At 47.9% G+C, this 13,769-nt stretch overlaps 1 protein-coding gene across 3 annotated transcripts in view; it reads left to right on the forward strand.

Annotated features, from left to right (window-relative positions):
- COL8A1 (collagen type VIII alpha 1 chain) overlaps positions 1-13,264 on the forward strand; it is a 98,407-nt gene extending 85,143 nt beyond the window's left edge. For all 3 annotated transcript variants that reach the window (XM_027799663.2, XM_055702030.1, XM_027799664.2), the window contains 2 exons: positions 7,563-7,878; positions 9,749-13,264. In XM_027799663.2, the coding sequence (XP_027655464.2) occupies positions 7,566-7,878; positions 9,749-11,655 (2,220 nt within the window). In that variant the 5' untranslated portion in view covers positions 7,563-7,565 and the 3' untranslated portion in view covers positions 11,656-13,264. The remainder of the gene's footprint in view (positions 1-7,562; positions 7,879-9,748) is intronic.
- The last annotated feature ends 505 nt before the right edge of the window (positions 13,265-13,769 follow it).

A 13,769-nucleotide genomic window follows, 5' to 3' on the forward strand; every position in this document is an offset into this window, starting at 1 on the left:
TGACCAAGGGATATTGTTTTTATCTGAACTGAGCAAGCCTCCCCCTTATCATTTTACTGTAACAGGTAAAGCATTTTTCACCTTTCCTGGAATTTATTTTCAGATACACCTGGTTAAAAATTTCTTTTACTTCAGGGAGGTCCTCTTTTCCTCTTTTCTGTTGAATTAAAGATAAGCTCAATATTTCAATTACTTGATCATTTTTAACTTTTAGTTTCATTTCTCCTTCTTTAAAGTCTAGATGTTCTAATAAATCTCATCCCAACAAAGATTTTGGTGAATTTGGCATTCTTATTTGTTTTTTTAGTTTGTACTTTAAAGGTTTCAGGATGTTTTCCTGGTGGCCAGCAGCTCCCACAACTTTAACAATTTTTTTTTTTTTTTTTTTTTTTTACTGAAGTTTAACAAGTAAGTTGGTTTTGTATTCACTAAAATTCCACCTCATACCCATTCCCTGCCCTAAAAGGGGCCGTTACTGGTCCTGTTGTACTGCAAATGCTGCAGCAATTGGGGTGACATTGTCAGGTCCTTCTGCTCAATTGTCAGCAATAGCAACCCCTCCTCCTTACCAGCAGAAGGGTTCGGGGCAGGAGATGCTCTTCCTGCTCTGCAGGTTACACAAGCCTGCCTCTGCAGCAGCACTTCTGTTTTAACTCTTTCTTACCCTGAATGCAAATCTGCTACTTGTTGCTTTAAGTCTGTGTTCTTACATATCATGCCTTTGCAGGCAAACAGAAAACATCCTGCCATGCATCCCAGCATGATTCAGTCGCACCTTCGAGGGGGTACGGGGGTTTGTACAAACTCACCCCAATACTTCAACACTTTCACAAGGTCTTTGATTCTCCACCCACCCCCATCTCAGGTTTTACATACATCAGTACAAGTTTTTATATCTTACAACATGTCTCATTCTGGTTGCTCCACAGAAGGAACCGCAACCTGAGCTTTTAAACACAAAAATTTCAACAAGAACATCTTTCTAGTTTAGGTCTCAGTTTTTTCCTATCCTTTTCTAGAGCCACAATCAAAGATCAGGTGATGTTAATCCCACACTCTTTCTAGTGCTAGTACCATAGGATCCCGAGGGGGTACTAATCCACAGTCCTTTTGCCACTCAGGTTTGTCCTGGAGGACGAAGAACATGTCTGCATATGATACTTCGTCCCATTTTCCTTCTCTTCTCAGAAACAACATTAATTGCAGGAGAGTGTTATAATCTAACGTTCCTCCCTCCTGAGGCCATTTCGCATCACTCCCCAATTTATACAAAGGCCACCACTGATTACAATATTTAATCCATTTCCTTCTATTTTTGGTACCACCCTGTCCTACGATATCCCTCCAATGTTTTAATATACAGCCCAAGGGCGATTTTTCACAGGGCTTACTCCTTCCGTTTCCTATTTTGCAATTTTAATTACTTTGTTTTTCTCCGGCCGCCTTAGCCACCCAAGGTCGGAAACGCGGATAGAGCTCCTTACTCGCTTTGCACTCAAACGCGCGTCTCAAGCACTCTTGCACTCACACTCAGTCAAAATAATTAAGCTATACACGGAAAATCAAAATGCGCATCTCAATCACACCATTCACACTTTCCGGGCAGCCCTCACACAAGCAGTATGTTATACGGTACCGTGCACTTACATACAACTTTTAGGAACACTAACAGTTCACAAAGTATGCATTTCAATGAACAATTGCCAAAAAACAAACAACAAACAAAAAGCCAATTTTTCCTGGTCTTAAGCAGAGTGTTAAGTTTTCCGGTATTTGCCACGAATTACCAGATTATTATTTTTCAACACACATTTCATAACTCCGAGTTTTGAACATGTAACAAGACAACACATAGAACAAACAAGACACAGAGCGCTATTTCAGTTGTTACATTCTAGGAACTCCCCAATTCTTAAGACAACCTAAAGGAAGTTTCTAGCTTCCTCTTTTTCCTACGCAAAAGTTTCCCTTTTACTTCTGCTGTGAGGTCCCTCTTGTTCCTGTGAGATTCCGCCTTATTCCGTCCCGCCCCCCGCTTTCCGTCATGAGGCCTCCGGGCTTTTAGGAATGGCAGTAACCTCGGGTTGGCAATACAGTCAAAGTTACCCCAAAAATAGCCGTGTTCCTAACCACTTTTGATCTTGAGTCAAAGACATCCTAGAAATTTTAGCTTTTTAGCATCAAATATTTTTTAGTAGTCCTCTTCTGGGCACAAAATCTCCAGAGTCATTAGGATTTTTATTTTGCAAGTTTTGCAGCACGCATTTTCCATGTGGAAAGCTGAGTGTTAGCAAGACCATCCCCTCAGCACTGACGTGCGGAATTAGACTCTATAACTCGAAAGTTATAAAGTAGGTATGTTTATTGCACGCAGATGCACGGGGGGGATCGCTCCTCCACAAGCGTGCATACCCGAAGTGAGGAACCATCTCACATTTAGACAATAAAACAAATGAATATTCAATTAACGCCTATACATATTCGTTACCTAAACCAGCTTACTCTCGCTTCCTATGTTAATTAGCTTATCAGTCCTTTGCCTGGAATGTGGTGGTCTTGCAGGTTTGTAGGTGATTCATGTTCTTGTGACCATCCGATCTTCTTCAGCAAGGAGACTTAGCACTTTCTCCCTCTAGACAGCATTGGAATATCTCTCATCCTTTTCTCATTCTTTTTTTTAATAGCCCCTTTGTTAGAGGAAGAAGGGCAGGCATCTCCTCAAAACTGTAGGCGTCTCCTCAAGGCTGTGTGCCTATGTGACCAGACACCACACCCATAGCTAGTCACCATACCCACATTCCTTGAGCAGACATATACAATCACAATCGATGCCCATTTCACACTATTTCTCCATATCACCACAGTAGGGAACAGGTCGCTGCAGCTTTAGGCATCCTCCTGTGGAGGGGACCCCAGGGCAGAAGGGTTCAGGTCACTGAGGTCTACTCATGCCTTATGCCTCTTCAGGAAACACAGCAGTTCGAAAGCAACACATGATAAAAGCTCATAGGCCTAGTCTCTGGGTGAGTAACTTAGATTCTGAGACATGGATAAATTTCAGTTAGCCCCAAATTTGGTTGCAGAGTGATTACTTCCCTGTAAGAACTGATAAATCAAGGTCTGGTTTCCACCCTTTGCAAGACCACCTATGATTTCAAGTCCCATATGGATGGGCATCACTCTTTCCATACATTCTTTACACAATTAGGCTAAACCAGCCATTATTTCTTCACATCAATTTAAGAATTAGGACTGCTGGTACATTTTGTTTTGTCTTCAGTTTCTACTGACAAATGCAAATAGCCAAGGAAGGTCCTTCCTAGTTTTCTCAGGAGAACAGCTCTACCAAAAAGGTTATTGAGAAATGTTCTCACTTGAGCTTTGCCTGTGTTTTTTCAGGGACTCTTTCACCCACAGAGCTAACCACATGCATTCACACACAAGCAGCTGAACACTGTGGTTTAGGATAATGTTCCTTTACCCTCAAGTGGCTTGCCCCACCCAAGGTAAAGCAGAATGTTTATTGTCTCTTAATCTGAATGACTGGTACAAAATGACTTATACATATGAAGGCACTGTTACTTCGCTTCCATCTTCCCTCAGACATTCAAACAGTTAAGGTAAAACTTTGCTTTCTTTAAGCCTTTGGCTTCTCTAAAGGTGCATGCATGCACTGATTTACCTGCCATAAATAGCAGACACATTCCCATTGCTTTCTGACAGAAACCCAGGAAAATCCCATTCCAAAGCCAGTTTATTGCTCCGCTAACAGACACCTTTGAAAGCACATCGGATCACATTACATGAATGTATGTGGAGATGATGCCTAAATTGCTGGGATTTGAGTGAAGGGTGTGAGGTCTTACACTTTGGCTGCATCTTCAGCATAGATTTTTCTCCTCTTCATTCTGGTATTTTCCTTAGGTCCTGTCATCGCTGGGAAAATCTGCTTTCACTGTTAATAAGCTCTGGAGGACCTGTTCAACATTTAGAATCTATATGCTTCTTTTAAAAACCAAGAGCAAGATTTTCAGTAGCTTTTAGGCATTTAAAGATACTGGTAGCTTTCTAGTAAGGTCTTTAAACAACAAGAGCTGTGCACCCTGGCATTCAGAAACAAGCTGCAGGGCAGCAAAAACGACCTTCAATTCCTGTCAGTACACAAAAACCTTTCAGAGAAGCTAAGTAGGATGAGACAGGCAACAAGCTGAAACACTGAAGGACTCTTCCAGGCATCCCTCACGCTTCAGGGCAGGTTTGCCTCATAGTGACGGTATCTGATAGTAATAACCCATCCAGACCTACTGCTGGGATGCAGTGAGCAGTAGGAGTCACACACACAACTCTACCACATTTCTCATCAGGACTAATTTTGTCTGATCCTTCCTTTGGGACCAGGGGGAGAGACAAGCTGTATGGATGGCACCAAACACAGGCCGCTTCCCAGGTATCTGTGGCAGATCCCAAGACCCAGACAGCTCACATGAGGCCACGAGGGAGGCTCTCACCTCCTCCCACAAAGATGTTGGCCAAGTCCCCCATGTAGCTCGAGGTTATACAGTAAATAAACCTCCACATTCCACCTCAGCTAGTTACAGGCACTAGCCCCAGCCAAAATCGATAGATGAGGAGCAATTTGTCATTTCCAGGCCACACTGTTTTGGTTATGATAGGTCAAAAAACACTAAAGGGAACACAGATGTAGTGACACCACCTCATTTCCTGGAGCCTTCCTATCTCTAGAAGTCTTACCTGATCTCCCTCAAAGTTTACACACACACAAAAAAAAAACCATGGTGTGTGCTGCATAGTCACGCCTGTTAAACCACAGGTGCATTGCATGGCACTTGGCAGGGCCGAGGGAGCTTGGCACAAGTAGCAGGAGATTGAGTTCAGCCTGCAGGCAGGCTGGTGTCTCCCTCTAGGAATTTTTTTTCAATTATTTCAAATAGCTCCCACTCACACACAAAGCCCATGTTTTGTAACAAAAACAAGGAGGAAGATCAGATCCAAAGGAATTTTACCTATTTCCCTCGCAATTTATTCCACTGAAGTTCTCTTTAAAAAACAAAACAAAACAAAACAAAAAAACCCCCACCAAAACCAAAAACAAAACCTGGCCACCAGAAAAACAAAGTGGCCAAGAAACTAATTTAATAAACTCACTCTTCAAAATCCACCCTGCCCTTCATACTTGTACGTTTCAACAACAGTCCTAAATCATGCAATATCTTCTAATATTTTTTAAAAGGTGTCACTACATTTCTCTCTTCATACAGGCAATGCTTTTCACTGGGGAGAGATGCACAGAATGCTGCAAATTTTCCAGTAGCTGGGATTTTCTCTGCAGAGGCAGGTGTTACCTTACTCTGCTAGAGAAAGCCAAAGCTGCAGCCAGTAACTTGTTACAGAACAGAAAGGCCAACAGAGACAAGAGTGGGGATACACACACGCACACGTGTGCGCACACACACACACAGAGGTTGCTTAGGGTCCACGTACCCAGATTAAGCTGTAGCAGGTTAATAAATTACCATGTCCCAGCAGAGCCACAGTAGCTGATCACACACAGGCTGTCCTCACAGTCCAGTGCCACTGAGCTTTAAGCAGTAATACCGCATCCTAAGGCCCTAATACTTTAGCTCACAGCAAAGCAGCCAGTCGTGGGCTAAAAGCCACATTAAACTTGCTGGATATGAAGCATTCGCTGAAATGCTTTGCTGAACAAGGATGAGTGACTGTGCTTGTCCTTTAGCTACACTTAAAAACTCCTGTACATCTTGGCTTTGGTTTTCTTTGCCACATGGCAGCTGGTTGCATCCAAGACCTTAAATTCCTGGGACAGAAAGTGACTGCAGAAACGCAGCTGTGCAACATATGCTCCATCTAGTGTTTATTCACTAGTATTCCATTTTCTTAAACGGTTTGTTTTGCTGTTAACACATAGTTCCATCTTTTTTGTAGTTCATTTGTCTGTTTAGGATCATTATGGAAAATATCAACCTCCCGCTGGTTGTTTCAACTCGCAATTTTGATTTAGTCTCCACTTACACCTTCAGATAATACACTAATTTCCATTGAGAGATTAGATTTCAGACAGCAAAATAGAGAAATGTTTTGAAAAGAGCAGTGAGCATTTCTCCAGGTGCTTTGCTAAAGCAAAGTGCATGGAGAACTTCAAGTAGGAGTAAACCATAACAACTAAATGACACCCAATATTATCACCTGGTCAATAACCTTCATGTCAGCACAGACCAGCCAGGGAAGCAGATTCTCTGGAACGGCCCATGCCAGCCGCCCGCTGCTCAAGCTGAGCGGTACAGTGGCGCCTGAGGAAAACGTGTCACGACGCTGGGGTGTGACACCTGTGGTGCCGCTGACCCTTGAGCCTGGCAAGTTTCACAGCTGCCTGCAGCCCATGCACACCCTCTGCCCACGGGTCCCTCTGAGTGCAAAGTCCCACCCTCCCAAATTATTTTGAGACCTATTTTGGATGCTATGCAGCATTAGAGGAGGCAAGCAGAGCTGCTTGCTGCCCCCTTCTCTAGAAATGCATTTCCTCCCCCAACCCCACCTACCTACCTCTCACATGTCCCTGTGGCTCTGAGTGGCAAAAGAGTGCCAGGAGGCAGGAGTTGCCTACCAGGCTTGGCTGTAGGACAAACTGCAAAATACCTGAATACAGGGAGAGTCCCCTTGTTACCTCCGACTGCCCCCAAATCTGCATTCATTTAGGGAGTTCCCAGTTCTTGGGACAAGATGACCCAAGCTTATATTTTGATAAGGAAGAAAAAACAACCCTGTTCTGTTGTGTTAGCAGGACTGCTGAGGCACTGGGATGGGCTGCCTCGGGAGGGGACAGGATCTGCAGCAGGGGAGGCCTTTAGAAAATGGTTGAACATCTCTGGAACAAGACTTGGATTAGCTGATAATGCTGGAGGCAGCGATGGCCCTGACACTCTCTAGGTGGCCCAGTTCTTCTAGGTGAGCGGATCAGAGCCCAGCTAAGAGCAGAGCTGGCAAAGAGCTGCTACAGAAATGGAGAGTCCCTCGACTCTGCAGCCACGGGGCACAATCCTCAGCACAGATTTAAGGTGCAGAGGCTGAGCTTTCATTGCTATGGTGTTGATAATTTAGCTTCCTTGGGCAGTAAGCCTTTAAGAGCTCCCCACATGCTCCTGCCTGCTCTCCCCCCTGTGCTGGAGCTTGCAGCAGAGCTCTCCAAACCTTGTGTCGTGGCACTGACACAAGCAAGAAAGTGGCAAATTGCAGCTCTGGGATGGGAGGGAGCAGGTCCCTGTATGGAGAAACTGCAGAGGCCATTGCCCAGGGTGTGCCAAGTAGTATAAAACTAAATGTGTATAAGGACATTTGCTATAATAGTACTATTTAAAGAGCTGCTAATAAACCAGATACAGCCCTGCTGCAGGATGTCCTCCAGGGCAACACACAAATGAGAACCAGTTTGCTGCAGAAAATGAGACCAGGTTCACCCTGATGGGAAACACACAACGTGAAAATACATTTTCTACCAACTGTGGGGTTTGTTGTATTTTTTGCAGGTGATGGCTGTGCTGCTCTTCCCTGTGCAGCTGCTGGCAGCGGCTCTCACCATTTACCTAGAGCTGGTGAGGTCTGCTCAAGGTGGCGTCTACTATGGGATCAAGCAGTTGCCACCCCAGGTGCCCCAGTACCAACCCCTCGGACAACAAGTACCTCACATGCCCCTCGGCAAAGAAGGCATCCCAATGCAGCACATGGGCAAGGAGATGCCCCACATGCAGTATGGGAAAGAGTACCCCCATCTGCCTCAGTACATGAAGGAGGTCCCGCAGATGCCTCTGCTTGGCAAGGACATGGCTCCCAAGAAAGAGAAAGGTAGGTTTGGCATGTCCCTCACCACCCCTACATGGACCCACCTGGTGCCCCACAGCACTGTTTGCCGGGGGGGGACTGGAGATGGGGAGCAGGCTGCTGCAGGCTGGGCATAACACCCATGTGCCCGAAGTACTGGCCAGGCTGGTACCTGGCCACAGGTGGACAAAATGGGCTCATGTGAGCTGTAGGGCAGCCCAGGGTCACCAGGGCAAGGCCACAGTCATCCCCTGGGCCGCAGCACGGCCTCCAAGCAGCCCTACCTGTGACGAGCCTCCAGCACCCGGGGCTGGCCCCAGGTTTGTTTGGGTGCTTGTGCCAGGCTAGGAGAAACCTCATAATCCCAACTGCATGCAGAAAACCCTCTGATGGAGTCTCAAATGGTGGCCCAGGTAGATGAGCCAGGGTCCTGCCCAGAGGTGCTCCCACTCTCACTGCAGTGACTGGACATGAAAAAAGAGCTAAGAGCCCCAAGATATGAATTTACAGGAATATCACCATTTTGTCCAGACCCTGAGAGTTAAAGGTTTGCAGATAAAAACATAGAATTGCTCTTCTGACTCTGCAATACTCTTTTTGTACATTATTTATGGGCATAATAGAGGCACTGAAGGTACGGGGCATTACTGCACGAGTCCGCACATACAAGCAGTTTCAGTATGCAGTCAAGAAAATATGGACAATATTAGGATATTCAAGAAAACAACAAAAAAATGTCCAAAAAACAAAGCGTAACCAGGAACACCCAGTGTCATAAAATACTTGTGGGGACAGTGAGTGTCTGTGCGACTTCAGGCAAGCTGGTTAACTGTTTGTCTTATTGAGGGTTCAGCATAACCACAGGCTCCACTGGCTTCAGAGGGAAATGGAAGATTTCAGGGCCTACATTTGGAGTGTCTGAACAAGCACAACTGCTTTTACTACAGCCAACCTGTCTAGCAAGCAAAGGTTTTCTACATGCGTAAAACAGATGTGCAGAGAAGGAGGGTTCCTGCCTCCTAAAGAACAGTTAATTCTTTTGCCCTGAAACCATATCTCTCCCCCGTCCCCCAAACTTCTCACTTCTCTTTCCATTTTAGAGCTGTAGAGAAGCAGATTTGCCACTTAACACAAAGCACCTGCAACTTGAAAAGCAACCACCCCCGGGCACAACCACTCTCATGCGGCAACTCCCTCACCCTGACCTGCAATGCTAAGTGGTCACATACACAAAAATGTGGGTTTGGACAATAAAAACATTTTTGTGAAGTGTTTAGAAGAGCTCTAACTAGACAGGGCTATGCCAAAAACCTGTGGGAGCCTAGCAACACTGGGTAAGGCTGTAGGTTTCCAGTAATGATGGGAACCAAAGCCTTGGTGAAAATGCCATCACATCTGTGTACAAACTTCTTATTGAGCCAATCATTAATTGATCTTGCTAGTGCAAGCCCCTCCAACAAAAGCACTTTTATACCAGAACTCCTCCTACAGCACAAAGCAGCTTCTGTTTCCTGCAAAAACTCTTAAAAGTAGATTACAGCAATATGGGACAAAAAGCAGATTTTGCTGGTTGATTGTATAGGTGGAAAACACTAGCAAAGTGCAAGTAGCTTTTGCATAGCAAAAAATAAGCAAATATGGTGCAAAATAATTATTTTGTGGAAGTAGAAACATGCACACAAGTTTTGGGTACACAAAATCTTCTCCGTTCCAAACACCAGCCTGTAAGTCACAGCCACCTCTGCCTCCTGCCTGCCACATAACCAAGAGGCACCATAACAAGCACACTCTGGTCAGAACAACCTTTGTATTTCTCAAAGGATGTGGCTGCAATCACCTTTTGTCTCTCCCCCTCCTCTTTTTCTTTTTTCTTTTTCTCTTCTTCCCAACCCAGAAATGCCCATGCGTAGTCTGAGGGGCGAGCAAGGTCCCCCTGGTGAGCCTGGACCAAGAGGGCCGCCGGGGCCACCAGGATTACCGGGTCATGGTGTGCCCGGAGCCAAAGGAAAACCAGGCCCACAAGGATATCCAGGAATTGGGAAGCCAGGTTTGCCAGGGATGCCGGGGAAACCAGGGGTCATGGGCCCCCCGGGGCCAAGAGGGGAGATGGGGCCGAAGGGGGAGGTCGGTCCTATGGGGATACCTGGGCCACAAGGACCACCGGGGCCTCACGGGCTGCCAGGCATAGGGAAAGCAGGTGCTCCGGGGCTGCAGGGACAGCCAGGGCCGAAGGGTGAGCCCGGGATGAAGGGGCCCCCGGGAGCCCCCGGGATCCCAGGGCCAAAAGGGGAGAAGGGCATCGGGATCCCGGGTCTGCCAGGACTGAAGGGCCCGCCTGGGCTACCCGGTCCCCCCGGCCCCGTGGGACTGCCGGGGGTCGGCAAGCCGGGCATGGTCGGCTTCCCAGGCCCGCAGGGACCCCTGGGCAAACCTGGGCCCCCGGGAGAGCTGGGACTGCAGGGGCCCCCGGGGGCCCCCGGGATCCAAGGCCCTCCTGGCCTGCCCGGCGTCGGCAAACCCGGCCAGGACGGCATCCCCGGCCAGCCAGGCTTCCCGGGCGGTAAAGGGGAGCAGGGCCTACCGGGCCTGCCGGGGCCCCCTGGCCTCCCTGGCGTGGGGAAGCCAGGCTTCCCTGGCCCCAAGGGTGAGCGTGGTGTGGGTGGCCTGCCTGGCCCCCTGGGGCCGAAGGGTGAGAAGGGGCACGCTGGGCCACCTGGCATGGGGGGTCCGCCGGGGGAGCCGGGTCAGCCGGGACTGCCGGGCATCATGGGCCCCCCGGGGGCTGCTGGCTTCCCAGGACCCAAAGGAGAGGGTGGTGCCGTGGGGCCACCGGGACCTGTCGGCCCCAAGGGCGAACCCGGCCTGCAGGGCTTTCCGGGAAAGCCGGGCTTTCCTGGGGAAGTGGGGGCCCCCGGGCTGCGCGGGCTGCCAGGCCCCACTGGGCCCAAGGGGGAGGCCGGACATAAAGGCTTGCCAGGGATGCCAGGCGTCCCAGGGCTGGTGGGGCCGAAGGGTGAGCCGGGGCTCCCTGGCGCCCAGGGGCTTCAGGGCCCTTCGGGCATCCCAGGCATCGCAGGACCCAGCGGTCCCATCGGCCCCCCAGGACTGCCAGGGGCGAAGGGGGAGCCCGGCCTGCCTGGACCCCCTGGCTTCCCCGGTGTGGGCAAGCCTGGTGCCGTGGGGCTGCAGGGACCCCCAGGGAAGCCCGGGGCACTGGGTCCCCCTGGCCAGCCGGGGCTCCAGGGGCCACCCGGCCCCCCTGGGCCCCCAGGTCCCCCAGTCATCATCCCACCCACTCCACCGGCCGTGGGACAGTACATGCCTGAGGTGGGGCCAGGGATCGATGGCGTCAAGCCCCCCTACGGCTACATGGGCAAGAAGGGCAAGGCTGGCGGCGCCATCTATGAGATGCCTGCGTTCACAGCAGAGCTCCTCACCCCCTTCCCCCGGGTTGGGGTGCCCGTGAAGTTTGACAAGCTCCTCTACAACGGCCGGCAGAACTACAACCCCCAGACAGGGATCTTCACCTGCGAAATCCCCGGTGTCTACTACTTTGCCTACCACGTCCACTGTAAAGGGGCCAGCGTCTGGGTGGCATTGTTCAAGAACAACGAGCCGCTGATGTACACCTACGATGAGTACAAGAAGGGCTTTCTGGACCAGGCTTCAGGCAGCGCCGTTGTCCAGCTGATGCACGGAGACAAGGTTTATGTTCAAATGCCATCTGAGCAGGCTGCAGGACTCTATGCCGGGCAGTACGTTCATTCATCTTTTTCAGGATATTTATTGTATCCCATGTAAAACAAAAACCAGACACACACACACACACAATCAAAACCTTTCTTCTCTGCTTCAAACTTTTATACCATGAAAGATGCATTTTATGACAGTTTTGGACCATCTTGTACAAAAAAAATAAATTACAAAGTTTAACGGTATGCACAGCTAGTTATAAAAAAAAAAAAAAAAGTGAGGTGAACATATCTAAAGATGTGTATCCGGTTCATAAACAGTCGTTTTGCACCCAAGGGGTAGATATTAGCTGTACATTATATATTTCTGTGATGCCATGCTTACTTCATTTCCTTCACAATAATTCAATACTAAGGTTCAAATCAGTGTACATCACTCATTCCTGCTGCATATTTGACTGTTGCATTGATCATAGTTATGAGATGAAATCCAGTGACTTAAACCAGAGTAGGTCAGTCTCAAATTACATGGAAAAACTTGAGTGGCTTTGTATTTGTTTGGGTGGGTTTTTCTTTGGTTTTTTTGACTGACAAGCAAAGGTTCTCTTAGCTGGAGATCTTTATTTCCCTCCCCCCCTTTAAAAATATTCCTGCAGGTGTGCGTTCTTCCTGTACAACTTATTTATGATGGAAAAGGAGCACTGATTGTGTAACTATTCCCTGCCAGGCTTCTCCAGCAGTCACTGGACCCAGAAGGTGGCTGCTGACTCCAGCAGGCACAGGGTTCACCTCCAAATGCCACAGCACTCTGAAAAGTCTCCATCTGCATTTGTGAGGTTGAAGTAGAGGTAGATCAGAGACAAAAATGATGGGCTCCGCTTTTCCTTTGTGCCACATGATTGAGATGTTTTGGCCAACACATGGCATTACAGCAAGGTGGTATAAATCTGCTTGGATTTCTGTGTTCGTGCTAAGAACCTGCATCTGTTTGGCTTGTCAGAAGAGGCATCTATTCTGCCACTCAGCAAAAGTTAAATCAGTTTACTCTTCAATGACTAGGCAAAGCAGAAGTAGCTCTATTTGCTAATTAACTAATTTGTTGTTCGAGATCAACCAGCAAGACTGATCATACAGATTTATCCGAGAATGTCATTTTATATAAATGCCAATTTCCAATCCTTATTTATGTGTTACCAATTCTCAAGGAGAACCTGCAGGCCTCAATCTTTCCTCTACATGAGGAAAGCAACTTCTCTGCAAGAGTTGTCTGTTCATCAATGGTGCTAATCTCAGCTCAAACGTATTCATTCGCAAAGGGCACTGTACTTTGCTGTGGTTCCCTGTGCGGTGCTGCACATCACACACTGTTATGCTAGTTGAAAGAGTTCAATACTCACCACTTCTTCAATGCCTTTAGCTAACGCTACTGCTTTTTGATTCAAAAATGAACTAGATTTTTCATGCAGAACTAAGATTGGATTTAACTGGCATTACCATTATTTAAATGCAGAGTTTAATGCAGTCTAACATTGACTAAGGACTCCAGTGATATAATGTGGTGCTTTATCTCAGAAATGTTATGGAACGGTGGCAGGAACAGACAGACAGTTTACCAGGCAGTGGTGACTTCAGTATGTTCCAGAATGTATGAGATGTCAAAAGCAAATAATTTTGTATTTAAAATTTTTGTACTGATTTGAAAAAAATACCTTATTAAATATCCTAAAAAACAACAAAACCTGTCTTCGTTCAGCAGAACTGCAGGAAGGAACATTCAACCCACTGAATTCATGTATCGGACCACGAGGACTCACAGAAACCAGACAGCCTGATGTGAAAACGGAAAAGCAAAAATAAAAGAAGAAGAAAGGAAAGGGGGGTCAGGAGAGAGATCCCCTTTTCTCTAGATCCCCTTTACTGGCAAAACCTGCCCTAAGCCACTGGCATGCACACGCTGCCCCAGCAGCGTCACATTTAGTGGGAGTGTGGCTGGGGAGGATGCGCAGAACGTGGGGCTCCTGCAGCGGTGGGCGCCTGCTCAGCACAAGCCAAGGCAGGACTGCAGCTTGACAAGGCAGAGGGGCAGCGCGTGGGAAGCCAAGAAATCAGACATCACAGAGGCGCGCTGCAAAGGGGTTGTGCTCGCCTACAAAGTCAGAGCTGGCTGCCCAGGCTGGGAGATGCACACCACCTCCCTGGCTGTCTCTGTGATCTGAAAACAGC

Source organism: Falco cherrug, chromosome 2 (assembly GCF_023634085.1).
Source record: "Falco cherrug isolate bFalChe1 chromosome 2, bFalChe1.pri, whole genome shotgun sequence".
Classification (NCBI taxonomy): domain Eukaryota; kingdom Metazoa; phylum Chordata; class Aves; order Falconiformes; family Falconidae; genus Falco; species Falco cherrug.